The 21,976-nt window shown below is 41.1% G+C and overlaps 1 protein-coding gene across 1 annotated transcript in view; it reads left to right on the forward strand.

Moving 5' to 3' along the window:
• The window catches only part of ADGRA1 (adhesion G protein-coupled receptor A1), a 519,857-nt gene that overhangs the window by 171,589 nt on the left and 326,292 nt on the right, over positions 1–21,976 (forward strand). The window contains exon 7 of the mRNA XM_054983221.1: positions 20,880–21,093. Within this exon, the coding sequence (XP_054839196.1) occupies positions 20,880–21,093 (214 nt within the window). The remainder of the gene's footprint in view (positions 1–20,879; positions 21,094–21,976) is intronic.

Consider the following 21,976-nt stretch of genomic DNA (forward strand, 5'->3'; position numbering starts at 1 on the left):
GAATTTTAGAAGCCATGTAATTTAAGTCTGAAAAGAAAGGAGGAGGGAGCTGTTTAGGTAACTGAGGCTCATGAAGCAACTGCCACTATTAGAATGAATATCAGTTTGGAGACCTACCTCAATTTTAACAGTTAAGTCATGAGTAAAATTAGCACATACAGACATGCAGAATATTATCTGGAATAAATATTTTTATCATAGAAAAAAATTATCGTTGGCTGCCTGTGTAGCTAACTTAGTTATAGTATATTCTTCTTTAGAATTACTTCATTTAAAACAGTATTCAAAATTTAAATGGGAACATAGTACAATTATTCTTTGAAAGGACACGGTTTTGAATTATTCCTGCCCTTTGTGTACTTCTCTTTGCTGCTGCAGTCACATCATTCTAAAGAAAGGTTTTACCTCCAGAAGAATCACAAGCATGAGAAAAGCATTCTTTTCATGTTGGTTGAAGTTCCCTCCAAATAATAAGACTAGGTATTCAAATTTTTCTAGTTTCAAAGTATTCTTAATCACTACAACCCATTATGACAGAAACAGTTTATAGTTCTCAAGTGTTAAAACTTATGTCTGAGAGGTGAACTAGACAAGACAAATTTCACGAGGCTATGCGTGTCTAGAATCATGTCTGTTTCTGCCTGCCCATGTCCATTTTACCCCTTGTGAACACATGTCCTCTAGTCCTAGTCCGTGCACGTGCTGGGTAACTGGCGTAGTCATGGTTTCAAGTGTCCATGGTCATAATAATTGAGTCACCATTGCAGAGCATCGATTTTGGCCAGCTTCCATTTCCCTCTCACATCTTTTTGCCCTTAGATCTGGCTTACACCCAAACTGTTTTGCTTTTAATTTGGCATGTTTGAAATTCTCCCATTTTCTAGTTGACGCCACTGTCTTCCTACTCCTCCTTCCTGTACCCTCCTCCTCCCCTTAACTTCCTCCTCCTCCTCCTCTCCACGCAATGTCTTTGGTTGGGATAAGGAGGAGGTGGGTAGAAGATAGTGGCACCATGATTAGGCATCTGAGCAAAAGTTCAGAAACATGCCAATTCGTGAACCTGAAAAGGATGAGGTGAGGGTACTCATTCTCCAGTTTGGCTTAGCAACACAGAGCAAATTGGGTCATATTTGGCCATTGTTTCCAATGGGAAATGCGATTTGGGGCTTTCTGGGGGTCTGAGGGTGCATTTTAGGACTAAATTTTACCAAATTTTCTGGGGACCTAATACTAGCTGTTCTCTAAAGACTCCCCAAGTTTCATGACGATTGGACTTTGGGGGGGATTTTATGGGCCCCAAAAGAATGTGCCCCCAGCCACCTCCAATTTTCCACTATTCCCTGGGGGAGCTATCTATGGGGCTGGTGTGGAATTTTGCAAGAAAAATCCACAGCATTTGCACAGGACCTACGCCTGTCTTCTAAAGACCCCAAGTTTCAGGGAGATTGGACCCTGGGGAAGGCATGATTTATGTATTTCTGCAGTTGCTGTCAGTTTTTCATCACAGTAGGGACAAATGGGGTGGCTGGGGGCAACTTCTTTGGGGCAGGGCATAAAATGGCTCCCCAAGGTCCAATCTCCCTGAAGATCCTCCATCTTTAGAGGACAGTTAACAGGAGGTTACCGTGAAAAATTTGTAGATTTATTTTGCAAAATGCCACCCCCATCCCTCTGGATAGCCCTCATTGTTTTCTCCATAGGAAATAATGGAGATCAGAGGTGACTGGGGACAAACAGGCAGGAAAGAGTTGACAGCAAGAAATGCTGCTACAGCTCCCGAAGTGGGGATTGCCCACCCGCCCTTTGCGTAGATGTCCCCCTTCCTGACGGGCTGAGCTGGAAGATCTCAGCAGAGGTGTGGAACCCCCGTTTTTAGCCCCCCTCCGGAAACCTGCCCCCCCAATCCATCCAATTGAGTAAACAAGTTTCCCTCTCAGAAAAGCTATAGAGGAAGGTTTGAACATGCATGAAGAGAAGGTGTATTATGGGATTCCACCACTTGCCTGGGAAGAATGAGGAAGAAACACGTGCCAGTCTGAGCACAGGATCAAGTGCAGATCGACTGCAGTATGACCATGGTGTGCAAGTGAACAGGAAAGCAGGGGGAAAACATATGTAAGTGTATTCACATGTCGTACATCATGTGTAATTTGGCTCATGTAGTTTGGCTCTGAATCTGCCTTCTAAGACTCTGCATATCTGCTGGGACTCATTTTTTGGTATGTGGCATCCAGTAATAGCAATACTTTTTACAAGACCTGCTACATTTGTATTCTGGTTGTTCTTGCATGTGAGTTTTATTGCTGATAAGCCAAGGTGATTTTTTAAATAATATTTTAACCTGTATTCTCTGCATTAATTTATTATTTTAGAAGTCTTAGGGATTTTGTAAAATCTAAAGGTGAGATAGAGATTTTCATAAACAAGCTCTCAGTCTTTTTTGTTTACAGGGGCATAAAGAAACTACAATGAAAAACTACCCTGGATGTTCCCGTTATCACAGCAAAGTTTTTCTTTGGGACATTGAACTTATCTGGGCAGGGTCTCCTTAGATTTCCATGCATTGCATCTTTTTGTTGTTTCTGGTCCCATTAGTTTCTGGCAAGCATGATGGATCTTTTGTCCTATATTTCCAGACTGTTTACTTTTGCTGTTCAGATACTGATCGACATCATAATAGTATCCATTAGTATAGAGATACATAACCTTTCCCTATAAAAATTATGTTTGTGTTGGTTCTGTATGATGACACTGTCATGATCAAGAATTAATACATTCTTCCAGGTGTGTTTTTATACATACACACATACATATGACTCTAGAAGGCATTTCTTCTCTTGAAAGGAAAACATTTTTACTTGTGCATTGACTGAAGAGCTGATGAATGATTCCCATGGTCTATATGTGTTATCACTGACCTTTCATTTGACATGCGGCATGTACTGGCTGTTTCATGCCTGACAAAGCAAGACAGTTTCAGGCCACAGTATAATTGGAAGGCAGCATATGCTTTGAGGGGATCTGCTTATAAATTGACAGAAGTGTGATTGATAAGGGAAAGGTTACCTTTCTGAAAGCCTCGTTGCGCAAATGAGCAATGTTAAAATTAATGAAAATTGATTTCACATTTCAGCTTTTAAATTTTAGGTGCTTTACTGAACAGTGAGGATTTTTTTAATGTTGTATGTACCATATTTAAAATTAATGAATTTTTCACAATACATACGTTAGATTATACAGAGAATACATTAGTTTTTATTTGAAGGTATAGACACCTGAACACAGGATACATACACACCTCTTCAGAGAAAATTGCCCTCTGTTTAAGTTCCTTAGGAGATAAAAAAAACTTCATGGAATATGTTTACCATAATCATTAACACAATTAAGCTCTACTTTGGTCACAAATATGCTGTCTGTGCTTCAAGGGCTTCCTCATAGTAGAAGGAAGATGATTAACTGGAAGCAACTTCTATTCTGTTACAAATCAGCTGTCTGGTTCTTAAACTTAGAAAGCTGAGGTCTGCCATTTTGATTTTTAAAATTTTGTGAACATCACCAGCACAAAATAAAAGGACAATCTCTTTCCAAAAGGTTGATCTCAGCTCTTATATGGTTCCCAACTATGTATCTACAAAGAAAACTCACTGGAAAGCAGTACTATCCCAAGTTCCTGCAAAAGATCCTTGGAGTCCTGAATGCCCTTCTTAGACTAGAGACTGGGCTGATCCCCTTGGAGACTCATATGTGGCTAGTCGCATCCACCAGTGGTTCAAACTCATCTTAATTCTGGTGGGTTTAGTACCCTTGATCCTTTTTGCTAGCCCACATTCAACCTGGCAAAGAGTAATCAAGGAGGGACTCCAGAAATTGGCTTTCCCCTCAATTGTTATTGCATCTTGGGTAGAGATGGGCATGATCCGCATTATGATTGGAAAAAAACCACGATAATGGCGATCGCGTGATCATGACCCAGCGGATCGTGATCGGCCACAGCCAACGATCCAGCGATCGGGAGAGGCCTGGATCGTTGCAATCGGGCTCTGATCGGGGATCCAGACACTCAGGCGCCAGCAATCTATTCCCCTGCAACGGAGCCAGGGGAATGCCTGAGCTGTGTTTGCCCTCCTTCTGTCGCCCTGGAAACCCGAATGGAAGCCCAGCTTTCCTTGATCAGCAGGGCTTCCTTCCAACCATGGAGCAGCAAAGCAGTCACAAGTTGGGAGAAGATACCCAGGGGAGGGAGGGGGAAGGAAGTGGGAGGGATTTCAGGGGAGTATTAATGCCATAGAGTTCCCCCTCCAAAGCTACTATTTTCTCCAGGGGATGGATCTCTGTCATTTGGAGATCACTTGTAGTTCTGAGAGATCTCCAGGTCCCACCTGGAAGTTGACAACACTACTGCATGAACTGCTTTCTTTCTATAGGAAAAAGGTATGGTGACTCCTGTCTTTTCTCCTGCAGGGGACAAAAAAAGCTTCAGGAAAACTTTGATCAGAGTAACAGCTGGAAAGTAATGGGTTAACCTCCCCACTTCTCATTTGCCTCCTGATGCTGCTTTGCATTACAATGAAAATAGTTATAATTGTTTAATCAAGACATTTTTAAAAGTTCACGAAACACTGCTTTATAAACATCTTAAGCGGGGAAGGGGGTGTTCTGTAGCCATGGGCACTCCAATCTCATCCCTGCAAACCCTGATAGGCAGCTCTGATGGCCAAACACAGACGGCCAAACACAAACACAGATGCTGCCAGCATCACCCACCGTCCCTGTATCGCTGGGAACAGCGGGGCGCCCCTCCGCTTTTGCCTCCACGATCTCCGGCTCGGGAACGGGAGATGATCAGCGGGGATCGTTAATTCGGGATCGTCATTGGCATCGATCCACAATCCTCTGGATTGTTAAAATTTTTTGGATTGTGGCCATCTCTAATCTTGGGTACCAAAAAGCAAAAGAAACAATTGAACAGTGGGTCTGGGATCATGCTCTACAATTGGATAGGGCACAGATACAGAAATATCCAATTATTCTGCAGTATGCCAAATGCTTCCAGCCAGCAGATTATCTTAGATCCCCAAATATCAAATTTTTATACTTGCACTCTTCAATGCTCTACCTTCAGCCCTCCTGAAAGGTAGATACCATCATGTTTTATTCCCTCAATTACTCTGCCTATGCCATCCAGGGAAAGTAGAGTCTATTGAACATATTCTGCTGTAGTGCCCATTCTATAACAATATAGAATCTCAATATACAGCTCCAATTTTGTCAGATTTACTAGGAAGAACTGAACAACTTTACACCTCCCTCCTTCTTGCAGACTCTTCTCAGGTGATAACCAATAAAGTTGCTAAATTTTGCCTTTGGGCGTGTGGGATACGCAAGCAGCTGACTGAACCTCACTAACTAACGTTCTTTGTTGGAGGAAGATATTATCACTCTGTGCACCCCACGATCTGCATTCACTGTTCTGTGCTTGTTGCACTGCATGTGCCCCCTCTATTTTTTAATTTATTTTTACTTCATTTATTTTTAATTCTTATTTCCATTATTACTGACTTTCCAGAGCTGATCTTGCATCATGATAAACTTGATTGATTGATCTCTTTCCAAAGTGTGTGCAACAAGCCCAGAGGAGGCTTCCATTCTCTCTCATCCTCAGAACAATCAAGTGAGACCCTGTCAGATACCCTTTAAAAGCTAGGTTAAGAAAATTTGAGTCCAGTGGCACCTTAGAGACCAAGAAGATTTTCAGGGTGTAAGCTTCAGAACTCCTTCTTCAGATATGAGTAGGAATGGAGAAGATCTCAGTCTTGATATCTCTTCCAAAAGGTGGATGAGATGTAAAGGTACAATACAGCTTGATTAGATGGTAAGGGTGTGGTAAAGGAAGATGTTAGGATGTAAAAGTACAATGTAATTTGATTACAGCAGAAATTAGCATCTGTGGTGAGATAAGCATCCTAAGTCTCAGTCCAGACGTGGGGAGGGATGGGGCATTGTTTTGAATCTGTCAATGAACTCAGTTTCAGCAGTCTCTCATTGTAATCTCCTCTTGAATTTTCTCTGTTTGAGAACAGTTACTTTTTAGATAAGTCTTGAAAGACCGAAATGTTTTCCCACTGGTTTTTGAGTGCGGTGATTTCTGATATCAGATTTATGTCCATTTGTTTTTTTGCGTAGGGACTGATTTATTTGTCAAATGCAGAGAGTAGAAGGGCATTGCTGACACTTGATATCATATATAACATTGGAAGATGAACAAGTGAATGAACCTGAGATGGTATAACTAGTGTTGTTAGGTCCGGTGATCACACTGTTGGAGTAAATCGGTTGTTAGTCTCTAAGATGCCACTGGACTCAAATCCTGCTGTTCTACTGCAGACCAATATGGCCACTGGCCTAAAACTAGTATACAGAAGCAAACCTATTGGTGATGTTTATATTTAACATGGTGACTGTAAAGAAAGAAATGTGGCATATCTCTCCTCTGTGTTGTTTACATATTCATGAAATTTGGATGTTCTATGCATAAGTGCCACCTTTTAAAAAATGCTGGTTGTAATGCAGTGAGTGAGAAAAGCCCCAGTAGGAATTGAGCGTGAGGAGAGGCTGAGAACTGGGTGCATTAGTGCCTCTGGACTGCACCTGTCCTTGACTGAAGAGAAACTAGTAAAGAACCACACGAGTGCTTAGAAGTTAATAGCTATTTAAAAATTCTTAATCTTGTTACTCTGAATATATATATTTCTAATGTGGCCTTGCATTTATTGCCATATTATAGTTACATTAAATAAGCCAAGTATTTCTTTATTTGCTGCATTGGTATCTATACTTCTATGCAGCACCTTTAATCTCAAAACAATTTATTTTACTGCCTTCTAAAATATAATTTCAAAGCTTTGTGGAATTTCAGAAGCTGACAGAGTCAAGGACAGTAGCTGGTTTACACTCAAAGCATCCCACATCCAAACAAAGAGGAGAAATGCTATGCAAAGGACTGCTGAGTGCTGTTTCTCTAGTTCATCTGACACAAATGCATTAGACAGTTATCTTGCACATTCCTTGAGGTCAACTAAATCCTCAGGCATCCACAGGTAGGTGCTATAGCTTGTTTTTCCAGGTTTCTGAGGGAACCAGTGCTCATTGAACAGCTTGTCTGTCTTTTTTCTCATTGCTCTGTTTACCAGTTCAGGAAGAATGAAAGCAAGATTTGTTAGCGATTTGAAGACAAAACAATAAAAATATACACTGCTGATAAAATATTAAAGTTTTTTTTTATTTATAATATTTCTTAATATGTGTTTGCTCCACTCCTGCCCCTACAATAAGGGGAGAAGATGAGATAACTTATATCAACACTCAAAACAATAATAAATAAAAATAAAACAAAAACACCATAAAATATCATCAACCACTACAAGTCACTTTGAAAATATTCACTTAGTATATTTCTTCAGCTGGCTGGCAACTAATCAACTTAAAGCCTTATTAAATTGCTGCACTCACCTTTCTAAAGTTATAGAGGCTACCTGAGCCTTAACTTTTATGGGCAGCTCTCTATAATGTAGAGACCATTATAGTGAATGGTTGTAACTGAGCTGAAAGCTACTTTCACCACTCTGGCAAACAGAACAACTAGTATATGTTGACCTCAGTAGCACAGTAGGCCTCATGGGTTTATGCCAGGAGACGTGGTTACTAAGGGCCAAACTAGCTGTGACTTCATCCTTGTTGGCTCATGGGGATGCTACAGCCATTTTAAAGCTTAAAATGAATTATATGAAAATGCCACAAGAGCTCAATCCTGATTGGGCCACAGTGCAGCGGGACAAAAAGCTGTTGCTCCTTCCTCACCTTTTCAAGTGCCAAAATAGCTGCCTTTGCAGCTGTTTTGGCACCTGAAAAGGCGTATGCACGATGTGTGTGTGAACACCTCATCCTGCTGCTCTGCTGGCCCGTTTAGGATCAACCCTCACAGCATTTTTAAATCACCCGTTTTAGGCTTTAAAATGATGGCAACATCCTTATGGTGGTCACAAGGACACCATCACTTCTAGCGTGGCCCTAAGATATGGGCATTCTCGAATTTGAGGGCTGCAAAGGTAAAAACAAGCACCTTGAATTGAGCCCTGCAGCAATTTATTTGTTTATTATATATTAGTTCAACGTTTAGTCTGCCCTCCCCGCAAGCAGGGTCAGGGCGGGTCACAACAAGCATAAAACAATATAGTTATATAAATGCACTTACAACAATAAAACCATGCCAAACTACAGCTCCCTAAAAATTGCAGCTCATTCTGTTCATCCCTGCCAGAACCATGCAGAGGAGGAGGCTTCAGCTGTTACAGTCAAATCATGACCTCTCATGGGGGGTGGGGTTTGAGGCAAAAAGGGAACCCCAATGAAGATGTCTCAAGATTGGTATCACAAGTTTCTGAATTGTTTTCAAGGACAGTTCCATGCTGCTATAGTGGCGTTTGATTATGACTGTTATCATAATCTCTACAGATAACTTAACCATACAGCATAGTCTACCACAACTGCACTTGACCTAACATGAGCACATGCAATCTGTTTCAGCAGCCGGCTCATCAGTTAGCTAGATGCAATTCCCAAATCATTTAAACAGCCAGCTATGCTCCTAGGAAAAGAAAAGATGTTTGTTTGTTTATGTAGATTTTTACCCTGCTTTTCTGGCCTCATAGGGCCACCAAGATGGCTAACAAACATACAAATTAAAATTTCATCTTAAAAACCATTTAAACTAGTGCACAAATTCATCATTAAAATATTTGAAAACCAGAACTTAAAAAATAAATTCAGAAGATAAAAACAACAGTTAAAACATTGGGGAAGGAGGAGGGTTCACTGAGGGAATGCCAAGCAAAATAAAAAAAACGCTACCCCAGGTTGCCACCTGCCTAATCTCAGGAGGTAGGGCACCCAAATCAGGGCCTCAGAAGATGACCACAGTGGTTAGGTAATTCAGGTATGTTGGTTTCAAACCATATAGGGCTTGATATTTGGTTATGGACAGAACTGCATGTTCCATGATCATTTTATTATTTTTTATTTTTTAAGATTGCAGCCTCTGAATCTTGAATTTCCTGTGTGTCTGTGAGTGTGTGAGAGTGGCTTTTCCAGCCCTCCTTGTGTCATTTTCCTGCTGAAAATTGCTACCAAGCTATTTTTAGCTCACTGGAAAACATGCAAATATTCATAACTTCGGAGACAGCAATTTTCAATTGGAAAATTGTATTGGAGGTGGCAATGTTACAAATCCCGTCGTTCTGCTGCAAATCCCAGGCTCTGTTGCATCATAAATCAAGTCTAACAAACTTTTTCAGTGAAAAATCAGGACTGCAAATCTAGATTCCACTCTTTTCTCCCTAGGATATGAGACTATGTCAAAGCAAGTGGAGGAAGAAAATGTGATACAACAGCATTAAGTGGCATTGTATCTGAGTATATATTTTAGACAGTGCAAAAATGAAAATTTCCCTTGCTGTCTCTTAGTATTTGAACCCCAGTGTTAATATCAATAATGTTAGAGCATATGGCTAACAAAAATGATTACATTTCTGCATACATGCAGAATTATTGTAAGGAAAAATTTCTGGCATTTTTGTATAGTAATTTTTCAGACTAAAAGGAAACATAAAAAGGATGTCATTAAATCCACAATATATAGTCTATATTTACTGACTAGAGAATTTATAGTAAGATGAAAGTAGCTCTTAAAATGACTTGAAATCAACAATCTCCCTCCAATTGGTACTATGGAATTGACAAAAAATGAGATATCATTATTTTAATGGAAGCAAAGCATATGGATATGTGCTTAGGTGTTCTTGTAGCAGTAACACAAATTGATTTATGTTAATGTATTTCATACATCACAAGTGAAGTGTCATAAATAGTCTAGAAAATGTGTTAACTTTAAGATTTTATTAATGCTGGAATTTAGCATCACTTTTCTGTTTGAATGAATATTTTTCTTAAACTGTGACATTCCATACAGCCTCTACACAGAATTGCATACAGTACTTTGCAAAACATAAGTTGGCACTGTTTTCCTGGCACTTTCCCAAGCTTGGCAAAACCTGTATTCAGGATGACCTGGATTCTCTCTACGTTCCTCTAGTGTATGTCATCAGTATCACCATATATAATTCATTTTGTCAGGAGATCTCTTTGTTTAAAAAAACAAATTCACAGTTGTTTTTTCTAGTCTTCTTTTTCTTTTGTTATTGGATTGGTTCTTCATTTCTACTGTCTCCCATTTTCTTTCAACTGAATTTTGCCATGCATTTCTCTCCTTCTGAGATTGTGTGTATTATAATCTCTAAGTTACATGTATCTCAGTAGTCTGTGCTATACTCTGTAGGCGTAGCAGTTTCAAATAGAATAGAAAGCCTCTTTGGCAATATGATAAATCAAGCGATTAACCAGAAATAACTAGTTTTCCTGCACCTCCCCTTGCAAAAGCCCATGGTGTATTATTATGTAGAAAGGAACTTCTGTTGCTGAGGATTTATGAATGGAAGTACATAAGTATGACTGTAGACTACTACTATTGATGTAAGTATGATTCTGCTGGGTAGATCTTACACTGTTTAATATGTCAGTCTTAGAATATCTTCTGCTCTATTTGAGCATTTCTTCAACTCTGTATTGTATTTCTGCTGGTTTTAAATCATTGCAAATTTGCATGTGTATACCCTATTACATGTGTATTGAAATGTCTTTAAAATTGACTGCACAGGCACACACTGTGTAATCCGTCTTGTGTCTCAATTAGAAAGGTGGACTATAAAAGAAAGAAAACACTCACATGGGAATGTGTTTATTTGACAGTTACAAAAGTAACTGGTTTACGAAACAAGAGCCAGCCCTTCATCCCTTCCTTTCCAAAACAGCTTCTGCTCTTTTTCTGGCATTAACAATAATTTTGTTTTTCACAGGTGCCAGTACAAATATGAAAGAGGTTTCCTAGTAAACCAAAGACTAAAAGTATAGTTTGAAATGAATTTGTGAACCATGATTCAGGGAACCTGGTTTACATTTGTAATGATTTGTCTTAATACTCATCCAATGAGAAACTATGGTTAATTTTGGAATGGGAGGGGAAGGAGAGGTTCCAAAAAGAATAGGGATGGGAAAGGTGTATGCATCAGAAAGAGTGGCTCATGATCTGAAAACTAAGGTTTGCAGAGATACTGGGATTATGATTGTACTAGCCTTTGTCTCTAGGTTATGGGCTTCTAATATGATCATGTAAACTTCCACTTAAGACTGATTGATCCCCCAGCCCACACCAAGGCACTTCCTTGTGCTTAAATCTAGAACACCCCACTTATCCTTTGTTTCCCTTAATACACAGGATAAACATGTCTCATTATCTAATGACAAACAGTGCTAACATTAGAAATTAAAATGCTTCCCGACTTTGTTATAGTACTGGGCAGCTGCTGAGTTCGAGATTATTTTCTTTACCACTCATTAGCAAGGAAAATGCTCCACATTAAAAATGCATTAGTGCTCATTATAGCCCTATATAGAGCATACTTTAAAACATAATTAATCCTGAAATAATAGCTTTATTATGGATGATGTCTGTTGCGTATAATCATATCGCCTTCCGTACATGCAGAAAAATTTTCTCGTTGACTTCAGTCCTTTGATACTCCACTTTTAAAAAACTAAGTTGAGAACCTAGCTGCTCTTGTGAGTCCTTCTTGATGCTTAACTTCCTTGGTATATCAGTATTTCATAACTGAGTAGGATATTTTCAGATTTAGCTATTGCTTAAAACTACATTGATATTCTGTATGCTTGCGTTGTCTTTTAGTCTTACAAATAGTTTTACAAATAATAGCCTGCTTTAGCATGAGCTTTAAGTATGCTAGCAAAAATCCATGGGCTTGAGTTGTGTTATCTTTTCCATCCTGCTCATCCTGGTTTTGTTAATTGCATAATGAGCATTTTGAAGCAACTTAATGGAAATGGTGTAGCTGTTCAGTCAACACAAAAGAACGTTCTACAGAGCAGGATAGCAAGAAGAAAGGTTTAATTACTGTAATGACAGTTTAGGACTCTGGATTCATGCTCCTAATCAGTGGTTTTTCTGGTACTGTGTAGTAATTGTTGCTTAGTGGTGACTGAAGGGAGGGACTGTGGGGATGATTTTAAGGAGCTTCAGTAGCTCCAGATCTAACTGTTTGTAGAAGAATCCTGGTTTTGCTTTCCAGTTCCAGTTATTCCAAATAAAGCCCGTTTGAGATCTCTAAAGAAGTTAAACTCTGGAATTAAACTCTGTATAAACAATAAACCGCAGAGATAGGATATCTTGCCGCTATCTTGGCCACACCCCGTTTTGCTTTCCAAATGGTGCTCCTGTTTGGGATCATTTGGAAGCTTAGCGCCCATTCATGATAAAGGAAATGAGTTCATTGTAAAACAATATATTCACATGACAGTACAAGGGTCTTAAAATTCAGTATGTCTATAGCCTTAATGATTAACAGAGCAGTCTTAAGCAGAGTTACTCCAGTCTAAGCCCATTGACTTTGATGGACTTAGACTGGAGTAACACTTCTTAGGATTGCACTATAAATATATTTGTAGGCAGAGTTGCTGATTTCCCCCCCAAATTTTATTTTAATAAAGGACTGGGACTTTTGCCTCTCAGTCCTTTGGGAGGGGGGGTGTTGAGAGTGCTTTGGAGCTTACTAGGAGGTACAATGACAGTTACGCCATCATAAACTGAACTTAAAATGGTGGAGCTCTTTGGCACCACTCCACCTGGGTTCCCTGCCAGTGCCCAGCTGGATCTGCAGCATAAAACCTTATTCTGGCATGGCAGGGGGTGGGCATGGCATGAGTTGGTCATCTCTCTTAAAGTCATTCTACACAAGACATTTGGCATGTATTCTTCAGTTGTCAGGTTATGCAACGTTTCCTGAGAACTGTAGTTTTAAAAGAGTCGCTTGGGATCACTGTGGAGAGGAAGGTTGAAAATACAAGTAAAAATAGGCTTCCCTCCCCCTCCTCACTCTTGGTGGAATCTTCCAGGTCTTAAAATAAAAGTTTTCAAAGACAGGGTTCCAAATCCACCCCCCCACCCCCCCGATGCTCTGAGTGGAATTGCAAAGTTCCGTTCCCGCAGCAGTCTCACCCTGCTTTCTTTGAAAACTTTGTATTTTCAACTTTCCTGTCCACAGTGATCCCGAATGACTCTTTTAAAACTACAGTTCCCAGGAAATATTGTGTCACCTAACACTTGAAAAACATGTGCCAGGATGTCTTGTGTAGAGAGACTCTAAGCCATTTCAGAGTCAGAAATATATCTCACAACAGCAAAAAATTACACCATGAAAAAAAGATGCTGTAACCCATAAGTGCCCATTGTACAAGAAAAGCCACACCCCCCCCCCATGCTTGGCCCTGCTCAAACGGCCCAGAGAAGCATAGGATGCTGACCAGAATTGCAACCAATCCACTTGAACAACCACAGCATCTGAGCCGTGTCGCCCATGCCTAATCATAGCCCGCCTACCCTACATAACTTCCAGCCTGAACACCCATTAACTCATATAAGTGGTGGTATGGCGTGAAGCTCTGCCTGAGAGCCCTCTGCTGTGGTACTTAGAGCAAGAGGCAGGAGAAGATGTGCATGTGGCAGGGAAAGAGTGCAAAATAGGCACTTCACAAAATTGGTCGAGCACTTTGTGCTCACACATAAGAAGAGAACTAAGTTTAGAATATCTGACTAACAGCTCCCATTCAAGATCCCTCACAGGTTACCCATCTCCAGGGTCCCTGCTTGGATGGACAAGGACGCACTGACAGGTAAGAAGGAGCAAAAGAGTCAGTTGCCCATCTTGCTCTGCACCCTGCTCCCCTCCCCCTTGCATATGGGCTGGTGCCCCCCAAACACTGGTCTCTGTGGTTGAGGCTGGCTGGTGGAGTGGGGGGAGGGAATCCAGTCCTGTAGTAGGACAGGGTGCCACTAGCTAGAATTAATTATACTAAGATGCAAATAAAAAGATTCATCCATGAAAACCATATTACTCAGATCCCATTTATGACTAACTCTATAGAAGTTTGTAGGATTTTTGGGAAACAAGTCTGTCATCTGATTTAACTAATTTATCAGCAGAAGACAAGCTGAGGATGAAAGCTTCCTAATCCCTTTATTTGGGGCCCTAAAAATGTTCTAAAGATGCAAAATGCATTTTCTATGCTCTCTAAATGACATTATTAATAAGAGATTAGAAGTCTTAAGAAATGAGTATGTACATAGTTTGTTCTTTTTTTGCCAGAACAAAATAAACAACATATAACAGTGCTGATTAGAGTTTAGAAGATCACAACGCTGTTCTGGAAATTAATAGAAATAAAGTAGCATCTCAAGCCTCCAGCCATGACTGTGTTTACTTGTACTTTCACTGTCTACTGGAATGTTGAAAAATCTTTTACTTCTTATTTGGTAAGAGCTGTAACCAAAGGTTTTGTTTGTTTGCCATCCTTAATCTTGAAAATCCTAAAAGATCAATTTGTATTTTATCTCACCTCTCATCTTGGTCTGGTTCCCAATGCTATTGGCAGACCACCAAATAGTGCAGCTAAATCCGACTGAGAATGGCGTATTAAATTAAAATGATCAGAAATGATGAGACTATGTATGTCAAACAAGATATTTAGCTAAGCATATAAAATATTAATGTTATGTTTCATGCTCTAGTACCTTGTTGCCTTGTGACACACTTTTGTCACTGTACCCATGAATACTTGAATGAAACAAGAATCTAAGTTGTGCTACAAGGGGAGAAAGAGAAGGGCAGCATGAACACATCAGAGGGGGGTAAATCAGGCCACAGCTTTATTGATTTCAAATTCCTCAGGTTGTGGCTTACTACATGAGTAGGGAACAAAGATGCCACCTGGCTGCTGACAGTTATTACCCCAACTCACCTGTTGGGGATCATCAAGGAAAGAGAACCACCTTTCCAGTGAGAAGTGGCAGAAGCCGTCTGATACTGGCCTCTTGGTGGTATGGTCAACGTGCCAGCCCCAGAGGTAGATACCAATCTGCTTGCCCTGCAGTTCCTTGAAGGACACCCTCCATTCATGGCAATGCAGGGAGCCTACCCCACATGTACTATGTTATCCACCAGCCAGTTGTGATAGCAGTTACGTACACTTCATTCTGCCATCCAATATATAGGCATATTCTTTGCAGGCAAGTGCTAAGTGGGGGAGGAGCGCGAGGAGGGGGCATGGTGACAAAAACTCACGGACACAGCGCTGGAGGTAAAGAAGGCCACAACTTTATTGAGATTACAGTTTAGGGAACAAAGGCGCACATACGGCATGGATCCGAGCATCGGCTGACCCGCCTGCCAAGCCAATGACCCACACGCTCCCTCAGATCCCTGCTGAGGGGGGGAACCATGGGATGACAGCCAGTGAGATGCTACTTAGGTATACACCCCTGTGTGAAACATCCCCTGCCATCTGGGAGTGAGGCAGATGGACAGCCCCTGACTGGGCATGCACCGGCCATTCCTCACTCCTCAGACCCCTTATGGGGATCCCCATAATAGGGAAACTGAGCTTAAGGGCCCTGTTTTCCCCCAAACGTATTGGTGCCCAATGCCAATCCGCAGCCTACTAACTCCAAAGTTGTGACGAAAGGGAGGGTTGGGCGGGATGCTGCCACAGGCCAAGTGCTGAGGGGCGGGAGCAGGCCTCCAGACCAGGGGCTCATGCTGGATGTCCTGGGTGTGCATCCCCGGTCATTCCCCCGCCCGTCACTACAGGGTGGCCGCCCTGCAGTCCCCCCACATTGCCCAGAAACTGGCCCCGCAGGTGAGTCCAGGAGCCATTGCTTGCGGGTGAGTGCTAAGCGGGGGAGGAGAGCGGGGAGGGGCACAGTGACAAAAACACATGGACACAACGCTGGAGGTGGGCCAAGTGCTGAGGGGGGGGAACAGGCCTCCAGACCAGGGGCTCGTGCTGGATGTCCTGGTCATGCACCCCCGGTCATTCCCCCACCCCTCACTACAGGGCGGCCGCCCTGCCGTCTCCCTGCTTGCCTCCCTCACATTGCCCGCAAACCAGCCCCGCAGGTGAGTCTGGGAGCCGTTGTTTCTATGAGGAATGCAGGAACACCAGGATTTTGCAATCAGTTAGAACCCTGTGTAAAATTCCTTCATGGCCCATTAATTATATGGACATAGCAAAGGCAATTAGCAATACCAGATTTAGAATTAATATTCTAAAGTCATGGGTGGGAAGATGGGTTTGCTGTTAGAGAGCACTGGGTGCCAGCTCATCTCTGCCTCCATTCTAAGGTCCTAGAGCGGAGCAAAGAGTTTCCACTCTGGTTCACCTGACTCCCTGCCTTATATCCATCCTAAAGCCATAAAATAAGCCATAGTGGTGAGGCTATGGAGACTGTCTTCCGCAATCGGCCATATTCTTCTCCCTCCCCTTCCCTGCACAGGTGCAGTAGGGGGTTATGATCAGAAGCTGGATCTCTCCATGAAATTTATGTATAAGGATGGTGGTATATGCAATTTCTATTGTTACATTCATTTTTAATACTTTATCACCCTTTGGAATTGTCATGCATTCTCTGATACCAGCATTTGTCTTGCTATTTTTGTTTGGCCCAGTCTGTGGATCTATATTCTGTATAGTGCAACCTTGCAATAAATTTTACAGAAGCCACTAGCTTGCCTGTTCACATTTTATACATTGTAGCAATCTGTGGACCATAAGAAAAAAGTATCGCTGCCTGGATATCTCTAGGCAACTTATTATGAAAACAAGCAAGCAGACGTGTGAATGTCTTACTAAAGTAATGCTTTTTGTGTTTCAGTAAAAGGGAAGGCTAATTCTGTATTGTATGTTTTATATATATATATATATATATATATATATATATATATATATATATATATATATATATAAAGATCCAACTGTAGCAAATTCAGTTTTGAGTTAAACACACATTTACTTCTATTTTCACTGTCATTCTTGGAAGAAAAATTCTACAATACTTGTTTTATTGGTGCATAATTGGTGGAAAGCAGGAGATTTTAAACAACTGTAAATATGCATGGGGTGGTCCTTGTATAACATTGAAAATCTCCCTTAGCAGCACCTTCAACATCCACAGAAATTGTCTGCTGTTGTAAAGTATACCTTTTAAAACTGGGACCCATACATTTTATACAAGCAAAGAACTGGCCAATTAATTTCTTGAGACAAATTCTCCAACAAACAGAATTGTTAGAGGATCTTGCATGAATAAGACTGTATGCAGGTGAAGCCCATACTAAGCAACAACCAGTGGTCAGTTTTGCAAGCGGAAGGTCAAGTGTTCAGTCCTCACTAGAGATGGGCACAAAACGAACCACGGAACAAAATTCCGTATGGAATGGCTGGTTCGTTTGCACCGAAACATGCGTTCCATGGGAATGCATGTTTATAGAACAAACGAATTTTTCCAGCTGTTCCGTGGCCAGGTTCAGAGTTTCACAGACCCCGTGACAGTTTCAGCCCATTGGCTGAACCCAGCGTAGGGTCTGTGAAACTGACAGCCCCTGCACAGGAGAAAGGGGCTGTCAGTTTCACAGACCCTGCACGGGGTTCAGCCGCTGAACCAGTGAGGGGTCTGTGAAACTGACAGCCTCTTTCTCCTGCTGCCCGGGCTGTCAGTTTGTCAGTTTCACAGACTGCGTGCTGGAATATTGTGGGGTCTGTAAAACTAACAGCCCTGGCAGCAGGAGAAAGAAGCTGTCATTTCATAGACCCCACGCCAGTTTCAGCACAGGGTCTGTGAAACTGACAGCCCATTTCTCCTGCTGCCTGGGCTGTCCGTTTTACAGACCCACAGCGTCACCCCACCAATTTCCCCAAATGTGATATAAACAAGCAGAACAAAGGGGTGAGGTGGGGCACAGTTTATAATAAACTGGTGACTGCGCTTATAGGGAGGCAGATGGTTACATTGCCTCCCTGGCGGGAGACCAGTAGGAAGGCTCCTAAATGATCAAAGACTGGCCTCATCCATATGCCTAGCAGAACATCTCTGTCTTACAGGCCCGCCGAAAGGATATAAGATCCTTTCTTACAGTTGATTTTTCGGTTTTGGTTTATTTTAACATCCTTAGGTATGTTTGTTCTTAAAAATTCAATTTTCCTTCATAGTTTTCTATACATCTGCATTATGGAATGGAATGTGCTTCTGTTAAGTGAAATAAATTGCTCGTTCTTTGTGGTACTTACATTGGGATAAGCAGGATGATACAGATAATGGGGTTGGCATATTTCCATTAAAAGAAACTGTGTACTGCTTTACATGTAGAAACACATTTATTCTAAACATACTACACACTGTACACCAAGCCATAGTAGCTATAGCTGAATGGCCCATTTTTAATCAGAAAAAGCACTTCCAGTGGGGATAAACATGAGTGAAGAGTGGAGAAACTTGTTTTCAGAGCAGATGCTTTGCTTGTAAAAATGGTTTTGCTGGGAAACTAATATATATGACTGGAGTGGTATTCCGTACCTTTCCCAAGTAACTTGTTGCACCAATTGTTTGCAAAATACAGCTAAATAAAATGTGTCTGTTCCCCTTCTGCTCATCTTATTTGTCAGTCCACAGAATTCACCAAAAGATTTCTCTTACCAGTTCAAATAAATGGTTTGGGGACCACGAAAAAGTGTATGATTGTATTCAAGTTATATAATTCTATGGTATCGTACAAATTTAGTAAGATTTCTAATTCCCAGCATTATCTCTTGTTTCCATATTTTGCATAAGTTATCTCTATTATCTCTCAGTTGTAGACCCACTCCTTTTAATATTATACAGAGCTTTGCACTTATTGCCAACTTCAGTTTCTATAATAGCGCATCTTTTCAACCATTTCGTTAGGTTGTATTCATGTCATGAGGAACTAAGAAACACATGGGTTTGCAGTAAAACTGGACTTTATTCATATGCAGTGACCTTAATGGCAATTAGGCCATACAGCGATGCTAGCAAAGGAAGCCACATCCTGTGTGCATCTGTGTTCCTCTCTTATCTTGGTTAAAGATGGGTCTCACCTTGATGAGAACCGGTGATCTATAACCTCCTGGCACCTAAGGAGCTGAGAGTAACGCTTCATAAGTTGCATGAGTCCAGTTTCTCTGAAAATTGACTGTGTGTGTTGAGGGTGGGGGTGGGGTGATGTCATGCAATCAACACATGATTATTTCCCCTTTCATGTGATATTTGAGTAAGGGTTTTTTAAAAAAAGTTTATTGAACTCAGTGGCACTAGTTCGATTTCTATGACTGAGGCTCATGATGAATGCCTCATATTGCAGTGTGACTGAAAGACAGGGCAGTTCATACAGGTGGTCTTTACTCTTGCTCTTTATTCCCACAGCTTTCCTTCAGTCTTAGTACAACACTACTGCTGTCATGGAAAGACTGTCAGGGAGAGATTGCTCCCTTGCAACTCTTCCAACAGAAGTGACAAAATGCCATAGAGAGACAAAATCTTCATCAGATGAAATAGTCCCAGGATTTTCATATAAGGAACAAGTTACTCATACAATAAAGATGTGATCCAGAAGCAGTAAATGGGATTTTTGCAATACTGGGACAGAATGTACACTGGTTGTTGTGGGTTTTCCGGGCTGTATTGCCGTGGTCTTGGCATTGTAGTTCCTGACGTTTTGCCAGGAGCTGTGGCTGGCATCTTCAGAGGTGTAGCACCAAAAGACAGAGATCTCTCAGTGTCACAGACTCAGACTGTGACACTGAGAGATCTCTGTCTTTTGGTGCTACACCTCTGAAGATGTCAGCCACAGCTGCTGGCAAAACGTCAGGAACTACAATGCCAAGACCACGGCTATACAGCCCGGAAAATCCACAACAACCATCATTCTCCGGCCGTGAAAGCCTTTGACAGAATGTACACTGTGTTGATGATGTATAAAATAATAGTCCTTGGGAACATTATTGTATTACTGTGAAACTGAAGTACATATTGTCTGTAAAGATTGCATTCTTTCACATGTTTATAGATTCAGTGTGAATATGTAATTTTATGAGTCAAAGCTCCCGTCTTCAGATATTATTGGGAAACAGATGAATAAATATAGTAAATAAGAACAAGATTCCAAAACCTTTTGGTGGACCAACAGTATTAGTAAGTTAGCAGGTTTCTGTGATAAACAGAATCAGGAGGTTGACACATTTTTGGTGGCCTTGGCAGCTAGCCAATACTAGCATAATGACATCAGTTCTGAGTCATGCTGGAAGTTGCTAATCACCCCACACACCTGTAAGTTCCTACCTCCCCCATCTTCTGCTGGTTGCCAAGCCATGCTTGGCAGTCTTATTTGGGAGAGACACACAGATCAGAATTTTTTTTCTGCTTCCAGGTGTCTCAAAGCTTCTTAAGAAGCACATCTGAGATTTGACTCCTAGAGAAGGGGGAGGCATGCCACCTGGCATGAACAAAGCAGCCTTTTCTCTACATTCTTTGAAATGCACAATGAATTAGGTAAAGGGAAAGGAACTTTTTGCTGAGTATCCAGTGAAAGGCAATCACTAAAAAAAAAAGTTTGTGGAAGCTGCTTGTCAGCATTTGACCCTTTCAGAGCTTTTCTGGACAATGAAAGGTGGGAGGGGAGGGAACTCCTCTATTGGTGTTGCATTTAAATAAATTAAGTGAGACACACATGATAGTGTCTGATGAGTCTAGTTTTGCTAATCCTCTTTTTTTAAACTAAAGTATTTTTCTAATTGTAATTACCAAAAAAGTAAATGTGTTTTTTTCTTTTAACTCCCTTCTGCAGCAGGAACTTTGGAACTGCCTCTCTTTGAACTGATCCCATCACAGAGACAGTTGGTTTTTCATGGTGACCGTTTACCATTTCATTGTTCAGCAACATTCCTCGATAACACTACGCAAGTTCATTGGTATCATGATGGTCGCCTGGTTGAAACGGATGATGAGAAAGGCATGTTTGTGGAAGAAAGTATAACACATGACTGTTGTTTAATTACACGGTAATGTATTTTTTTTATTTATTAAATCCCTCATTTTGGTCTTAAAGACCCCAAAGAAGCTGTTGTCTTAATGGCTTATATATAGTGCAATAACATCGATAGATCACAACTAAACAGCAATTTTCTACAGGAATAAACTGAATCGCCATTTTGAGTAGGATGACTGCATTTCTGAAATGGAGAGGCAGGGAGTGAAAAGGCCCTGCTGGTCATTCCTGATGTCTGCCCTTTCCACTGCAGCTCTCCCACGGCACATCGCTTGCTGTTCCTAAAAGTGCTTACAAGTGACAGTGGGAAGGAGGACAGGAGAAATATTCTGCTAGCGAAGCTGCCTTGCAGTTTGTTGGAGCCAACCCATTAACTTCAACTTGTTACGCTACTGAATTGTGAGCAGGAATTGGTCTATTATGGTCTATGGCAACTTTTGATCTTGAAGCCAAGCGCAGCCCACCATGTCCTTGAGAAACCTCCTGTAGCCTGCTTAGGACTGGGAAAACAAGGGGGCTGTCAAGCACTTGGTAGGCCACAATAAATTCTAGCAACAATAGGCTGATAAATAGTTCAAAAATGATCTTTTTGAGATGTTAACTCAGATCTAAACTGTAGCCTAAATACTTCCTGAAGCCTGGGATTTCCTGGTTGAACAAATATACAGTTTTCTACCATTGTAGAAGCAGACTCCAGGGCATATTTTCATGTTGTACAGGGTACATTGGGTTTAAATGAAGGGGGCCATGAAAACTGCAATCAGTCCTATTAGCAAAGTTTAGGTAAGAATTCTTTCCTTTGTCTCTATAGTTAATTTACAGTGCAATCCTAAACAGATTTGCATCTTTCTCAATCTTCTGAAGTCAAAAGGCTTAGAAAGGTGTAACTCTGATTA

Source organism: Eublepharis macularius, chromosome 6 (genome assembly GCF_028583425.1).
Source record: "Eublepharis macularius isolate TG4126 chromosome 6, MPM_Emac_v1.0, whole genome shotgun sequence".
Classification (NCBI taxonomy): domain Eukaryota; kingdom Metazoa; phylum Chordata; class Lepidosauria; order Squamata; family Eublepharidae; genus Eublepharis; species Eublepharis macularius.